Source organism: Meles meles, chromosome X (genome assembly GCF_922984935.1).
Source record: "Meles meles chromosome X, mMelMel3.1 paternal haplotype, whole genome shotgun sequence".
Classification (NCBI taxonomy): domain Eukaryota; kingdom Metazoa; phylum Chordata; class Mammalia; order Carnivora; family Mustelidae; genus Meles; species Meles meles.
The window spans coordinates 86,205,747-86,212,829 of record NC_060087.1 but is presented as its reverse complement, the minus strand read 5'-3'; the positions used below and the strand labels follow the sequence as shown (position 1 = coordinate 86,212,829).

The following is a 7,083-nucleotide window of genomic DNA, read 5'->3' as shown; positions in this document are numbered from 1 at the left end:
ATTTTTCTTTACTGTTTTTATTCTTTAAAAAAGAGTAAATATAATCTCTGGCATCATTGGGGATGAATCAGTGGGAAATAGTGCTCAGTATATTTCTACCTCCCTTAACCAAGTCCCCGTTATTGCCCCCTCCCTCCCAAGTACAAATGCTCGTGAGTAATGGATATAATATTTAATTATCACCGTAAGTTTCCTATTAGCAAAGTGAGAGAGAAGAATTTTTCCTTTTTTGCATTATCACTGCTGTCTAAGCATTGCCCAGCACATGAAATCCTACTTCTTCCCAAAGCCAGAACTGGATGAGTAAAGGAGTAAGAACCGTTGCCTGAATGTCCTTTCTTCTCACTTCCAATGTGTGTTAAATCCCAACATCTACTGTGTAAAACTTGTCTTCAGTTGTTACTGTACACTCAGGCTTCCTCTATTTTCTTTTAACTGATGAATATTATTTTCAAGGCCCTCAGCATATCTGTATAGTTGCTTACCTGATATAAATGCAATATTAATGCCTTTAAAGTATGAATCTATGTTGGGGCGCCTGGGTGGCTCAGTGGATTAAGCCGCTGCCTGATCTCAGGGTCCTGGGATCGAGCCCCGCATCGGGCTCTCTGCTCTGCAGGGAGCCTGCTTCCTCCTCTCTCTCTGCCTGCCTCTCTGCCTACTTGTGATCTCTCTCTCTCTCTCTGTCAAATAAATAAATAAAATCTTTAAAAAAAGATTTAAAAGTATGAATCTATGCCAAAGATCACCTTTTGTTTTATGAAAGATTACTTAGAGGAAATAAGAAAAATCATGTCTGCTCTCCAGGTTCTTCCAGTGTTTTGAGACACTGGTTTACACTTTATGCCAATGTGCTTTTCTCTAATATCAGTGCTCAAGACACAGTGAAGCAAGTTAAAAAAAAATCCCTGAAGACTGATTAGAAACATCATCACAAAAAACTACATTTATAAGCTAGGATTTGTTATATGCAAATATTTTCTGCCTCTTCTTTTGTTCTGTTTAAAACAATCAAGTGCATTTGTATAAATAATTCTTTAAAAAAAGAGTAAATATAATCAAATGTTAACAATATTCAAATCTGAGTTGTGGAAACACTGGTGTTTATTGTATTTAATGCCTGGAACACTATAGGTATTTAATAAATACTGTGTGTTGAATAAGGGTGGCTTTCTGCTTTAAAAGTTTCTCCGACAAACAAAATTCTCAAATTAACACAAAATGCTACAAGAGCATAGAAAAGGGAATGAATAGAGAAAGGTGGGGAGGGTCTGAGAAATCCTTGTGAAGAGACTGAGTGCTGATGTATGTAGAGTATCTTTACCACAGTACACGAGCCATATGGCAAATGTGGGATGCAAGCTAAAGACAACGTCCTATCTTTATCTTACCTTAATGTTCAAAGGTTCTGGATGAATATCCAGAAAGTGACCTGGAACTTTTGGTCTTTTCAAGTAACTACTGGATCCTCACTTTCCTCACCCAACATGGACACTGGGTGGTGCTGCTGTCCAAAATTTCTTCTCTATCATGGATGTATTACCTCAATTTATAGACTACAGGTACTTACCTAGTCTCCTGTGGGCCAAGCAAAGTGCTAGGGATTGGGGAGATTAAGATGATCCTCCAGTAGATCCTCCCATTATTACCCTACTGACAACTACCATGTTCAGTGTCTGAGAAAATTGGAAGTGTGACTTTTACATAGGACAGTACCACTGTTACAGAAATATTCTGCTGTGGGGGTGAATGACTCTGAACTGCCCACCCTTTCAAGGAGCTCCCCTCCTCCATGACCTGGCCAAGGATTAGAACAGATGCCACTGAGCATTACTGGCAAACCATTGTTTGGTTATCATGTTGTACTTAGGTGCTATGGCTATAAAAAGCCAGTTCCAGATGTTGGAAGATAACTGGGCAAAAAAGCAGTCTTTGTTTATATTCAGGCTCCAATTATATTGGAAGAGTGAGTGAACTTGGGAAGGAGGGAAGTGGATCCTTAGCAAGAAAATAGTGGGAGAGAAGGGGAAGGCAGGCAGGCGATCCCTCGGCGAATCAGAGAAGGCTTGGGCAGTGTCTGGGGAGGTTGCTCCGGTATGACGTCATCAAGACACTGAAGCAGGGGAGAGGTCCTGAGAAGACGGGAGACAGTGGACTCCAGCCTACAAGACGAAAGCCCGGGGTTGGGGGCTGAGTGGGGGACAGTGAAGAGGAGGGCCCAGGATCTCTCAGCCAATCAGAGGTGGTTGGGGCGGGGTCCGGGGCGGGGCCTGCTTCGCGATTTATAATTGCAGGGTGCCACGCGGGAAGGTTTACCTTGTAGTGTGTGGAGTGGCATTGGTCCAGCTGTCGTCCTTTCAACCGTCTTCAAGCCATCAGGTGAGAACTTGCGGTCCTGGCGGAGCCAGAAGACTATGGGGACAGGAGGGCGCAGCGGCTGCGGCGCGGAGTGGGTCGGTCTCTCAGGAACTGGTGGGGCCGTGTTGGGACTGGCTGTTTCTAACTGCACCTCCTAGAGAGTCCGCGCCTTTGTCTGCGTCGCCGCCTTCTGTGCGTTGCTGAATCCTCCCCAGATGGGTCCTTAGAAAGACCCCCTCAGAGTGGCCTCTCCGCGGTGGCTGCACGCCCGAGGCTGAGTGCACGAGGAGTTTGGGCGCTGCCGGGTTTGGGCCCTCTGGAGCTGGCACTTCCCGCTCTCCCTTCCTGTGGCCAAAAGGTGGGCTGTGCGCCCCGCAAAGATGATGGTTATTTTAAAATGTAAGCAAACTGCTCCAGCCAAACAGACCCATGTGCCCAGACTTTTATGATATTCGTTAGTCCCTGTATCCCTACTTTGGAAATTGGCTTCTGATCCCTCATCAGAGAAGGGTCTTAGGGTGACCTCGACGGAAGGGAGGCATAATCAGGACTTCTGGCTGCTTGGGGGGGGGGGGGGTCTCTCCATTCTACTCTGGGCACTAGACCTCTTTTAACCCCTACCAGGGTGGGGCCAGGCACGCCCCTGAGAGCACTGTTTTCCTGTCTCTGGGGTCTCCTATTGTCCGTTCTTGACAAATCCAGAAAGGTCACAGGGCACCTCATCTCCTAACTTTTCCCTTTGCAGAGAAAATATTGCGAAATAAAAATCAACTCTGTTTGTTTATCCCTTTCTGCTGATCTGATCCTAATTAGCTGTGTCTTCTTACAGCATTTACAAACCAGTGCCATAAGGAGCTGGTATGAGACATGTAATTAGTTATGATCAGATTAAATCCCTTCCCTCTCTTATTGTGGTTATTTAATCTGCTGTCTTTGGGCAGATAAAATGGAAAGAAACTAGTACAACTTTTTAACCATGCTTTTTGGTGTGCTGCTCATATCCTCCAGGAAAAGTGCCCCCCTCCAACAGTAATTGACTAGAAAGTGAAGATGCTCAGAAAGTGCTATCTCCTGTGACAAATTCATCGCTGGTTAAACCCAATCCTTATTTTTTCTTCTGTTTCTATCTGCTCATGTGTTTCTGTCACCTTCATTTTACCTTTGCTCTGATTTTAAGAGTGAGGCATATTGACTTCAGTTACTAGAGCATCTGGTTTCTGGTACATCCTGATTCGGTGGCATTTACTACTTATCAGAAATAGGGTAATGACATGAAACAAAAAGTATTCTAATAAAAACATTTCTAAGATCTGCTGCTTGTTTCCTGTAGAAATCAGTGGGTAAAATACACATTAATACTAAATGTGAGAATTTTGGCTGTTACTCTTTAGTCTGACAATAGTTCTACCAGATAGATTTGTTAAATGTTTTTTTTTTCAGCCTTTCTGTTAGTCAAGATGAGTGATAAGCCAGATTTATCTAAAGTGGAGAAGTTCGACAGATCAAAACTGAAGAAAACTAATACTAAAGAAAAAAATACTCTTCCCTCAAAGGAAAGTAAGTCTTAGGAGATTTCTTGTTGAGACAAACAATGGTGAAAGTTGATAAGTTCAGTAAATAAACTCTTGTAAATTTTGCCACAAAGTAAGCCATAATTAAAGTACCAATGTATTTAATGCATTATCTAAAAATATCAAGTATTTGCTTCTTACCTGGCTTATATGAGTGGTTCTCACAAAATAAGCCCTAGTAATAATGGGAGAATTTTTTAAAAACTGGTTTTTTTGGATGTTGAAAAAATTACTAAAAGCCACATTAAAACCAGTCTTGGGATATTGGACTCAGTATTATAAAGATCTTAGTTTTGTCCAATTTTTGGTTATTTGCCCTTTTTATACACCTAACAATTTGGGTCTGTGATCTTCTCCCTAAAGAGCTATGTAAACTTTGTGGTTTTGGCCTTCTCTACCTGATGACAAGATGAGGTGAAAGAGCCAATTTAGCTCTTGAGTATACTCTGGTCTCCCAGGGATCAAGGGATCAGTTTTGCCCTCCTGACTTACAGTCTCCTGGAGAAACTCCCAACCAAGGGGTACATTTTTTCATGTCAGCATTATTTGAAAGTTCCAAAGTTAGTAAAAATTGTCTGAAATGGTATATTTTTCTAATTGTATAGGGATAGATAAATCAGAAAAAAAATGCTTCAGTTCCTCTTCATTCTTAAAATAATATATGGAAAAAATGGCAGTATCATAGATCTACCTCTTAAATGGGAAAAAACCATGTAGTTGATGTATATTCTAATGAATATTCAGGTGGTATACACACACACACCCACACACACACCCACACACACACCTGTAAGCAGGTATGGCAAACTTTAGTGACTTGCAAAAATGCTTTTGGGGAAGAAACTGAACTTAATCTTAGGAAAATACCTTCTTAATGATTTTTTAATGTTTTTCCCCCCAGCTATCCAGCAGGAGAAAGAGTGTGTTCAAACTTCGTAAGATGGGAATCTCCTCCCAAGAGCAGTTTTCAGCAATGCTTGAGTGTCACAGTTTTGGGCTTGTTTTGTTGTTGTTTGTTTGTTTGTTTTTGGTAAACCTATGTGCTTGTAGAGGTTTTACGCACCTTCTGATGCTTCACACTCATACTCCCTGGCTAAGAGGTCAGGAGTAGCCAGTGTTCCCTTATATTCATTTTTAAACTTCCATTGGTGCATGCACTCCAGCTGGCAAATGTCCATAATCTCATCATTGATGACCTTTGTGTGTGAAGTCCTTCTACCCCCTACAGGATAAGCTACTTTTCACCTTCTACAATGGGTGTCTCCATTGCTCCATAATCTTCATGAAGGGGCTGGGTTTGCAGCTTTTTATAGTTTATTTTCATTTCTAATGTAGCAATAAAATAATAAATAAAATCAATATGTTAAGGCTCCTGTGGTTCCTTCCTAGTGGTCTTCTAAGGAATGAAAGTACCAAGGGTACTCTTTTCAGCCAAACAAAATGGCTGCAGGAAAGACACTTTGGCAGACTATTCACATGGAATAGGCTCTCCACTGTTCAGGTGCATTGGGTTCTGACTTAGTTATGCTAGGTGCTTTTTCCTTAGAGTTAGAAGAGGTCATGTGGACTGGCCCCCTCATCTCAGAAATGAAGAAATGAAAACATCTGAAGTGATGATCTAAAGTGAATAAGAGCTGAAATTCTAGCTGGGCTCTGTCCCTTTCTCTAATGTACTTTTACATTTAGTGGAGGGAGATGTCCAAGGCTGGTGATAGATGCAGAAGGGCATTGGAGGCATATGCTAGCACACACTGTGCTAAGTACTTCACATCTTACTATTGAGCAGAAACTCAGATATCTAATACCTGCTGATGACCCACAGCATTGAACGTCTCATCTCCTTGTCCTGAACAAAGTTGACTATCTTTTTTAAAAGATTTTTTTAAATTTTATGATAGAGAGAGGTAGTGAGAGAGGAAAAACAAGCACGGGGGAGCTGGAGAGAGAGATGCAGGCTCCCCGCTGAGCAGGGAGCCCCATATGGGGCTCCATCCCAGGACACTGAGATCATGACCTGAGCCAAAGGTAGATGCTTAATGACTTAGCCACCCAGGTGCCCCCAAAATTCACTATCTTAATGAGCCAAGTATTCATGGTGAGCATAAGTGTTATGGACTGAATTGTTCTCTCCTACCGCCAAAAAAATTCATATGTTAGGGGCACCTGGGTGGCTCAGTGGGTTAAAGCCTCTGCCTTCAGTTCAGGTCAGGGTCCCAGGGTCCTGGGATTGAGCCCCGGGTCGGGCTGTCTGCTCAGCGGGGAGCCTGTTTCCTCCTCTCTCTCTCTGGCTGCCTCTCTGCCTACTTGTGATCTCTGTCTGTCAAATAAATAAATAAAATCTTTTAAAAAATTCATATGTTAAAGAGCTAACTCCCAATGTGACTGAATCTGGGGATAAGGTATTTTGGAGGTAATTAAGGTTAATTGAGGTCCTAAGGGTGGGGCCCTGGTCTGATAGAACAGTGGCCTGAAAAGAAGAGGAAGAAGGGCGCCTGGGTGGCTCAGTGGGTTAAGCCGCTGCCTTCGGCTCGGGTCATGATCTCGGGGTCCTGGGATCGAGTCCCGCATCGGGCTCTCTGCTCGGCAGGGAGCCTGCTTTCCCCCCTCTCTCTCTACCTGCCTCTCTATCTACTTGTGATCTCTCTCTGTCACATAAATAAATAAAATCTTTAAAAAAAAAAAGAAGAGGAAGAGGAAGAAGCACCAGAGATCTCCCTCCCTGCCCTGTGAGGACACAAGGGAGTGACCATCTGCAAGACAGGATGAGAGATCTCAGCAAAAACTGATCCTGCAGGACCTTGTTCTGGGACTTCTATCCTCTAGAACTATGAGAAAATAAATTTCTATTGTTTAAGCCACCCAGTATTATGTTATGGCAACTCAAACTGACTAATACAATAAGGAATACATACACATCGGCAAGCTCTGATACCTACCCTTAAACAATTCTTTCATCACTTAAAATTTTTAAGAACCAATCACCTAAAATCCCTCCAATTAGAAGTATCAACATTTGATTGTATGACAATCCAGACTGGTCTATTAATATTCATATATTTTCCTACAAAAAGCGATTATGCTGTCTCTACCTATTTGCAACCTCAAGTATTCTCTTACTCTTCCTTCTAAGGGCTAACATCCTTAAATAATCACT

At 42.3% G+C, this 7,083-nt stretch overlaps 1 protein-coding gene across 1 annotated transcript; it reads left to right on the top strand.

Moving 5' to 3' along the window:
- Positions 1-2,310: 2,310 nt before the first annotated feature.
- On the top strand, positions 2,311-5,246 carry LOC123935325 (thymosin beta-15A). The gene is made up of 3 exons (XM_045996043.1): positions 2,311-2,379; positions 3,799-3,915; positions 4,831-5,246. The coding sequence occupies exons 2-3, from the start codon at positions 3,816-3,818 to the stop codon at positions 4,866-4,868; spliced, it is 138 nt and encodes a 45-aa protein (XP_045851999.1). The 5' UTR covers positions 2,311-2,379; positions 3,799-3,815; the 3' UTR covers positions 4,869-5,246.
- The last annotated feature ends 1,837 nt before the right edge of the window (positions 5,247-7,083 follow it).

What these genes read in the sequence shown, in the direction of transcription:
- LOC123935325 (XM_045996043.1), top strand. Translation starts at nt 3,816, where the DNA reads ATGAGTGATAAGCCAGATTTATCTAAAGTGGAGAAGTTCGACAGATCA. An exon ending in TACTCTTCCCTCAAAGGAAA is followed by an intron (nt 3,916 to 4,830) that starts GTAAGTCTTAGG and finishes TTTTCCCCCCAG; the next exon opens with CTATCCAGCAGGAGAAAGAG.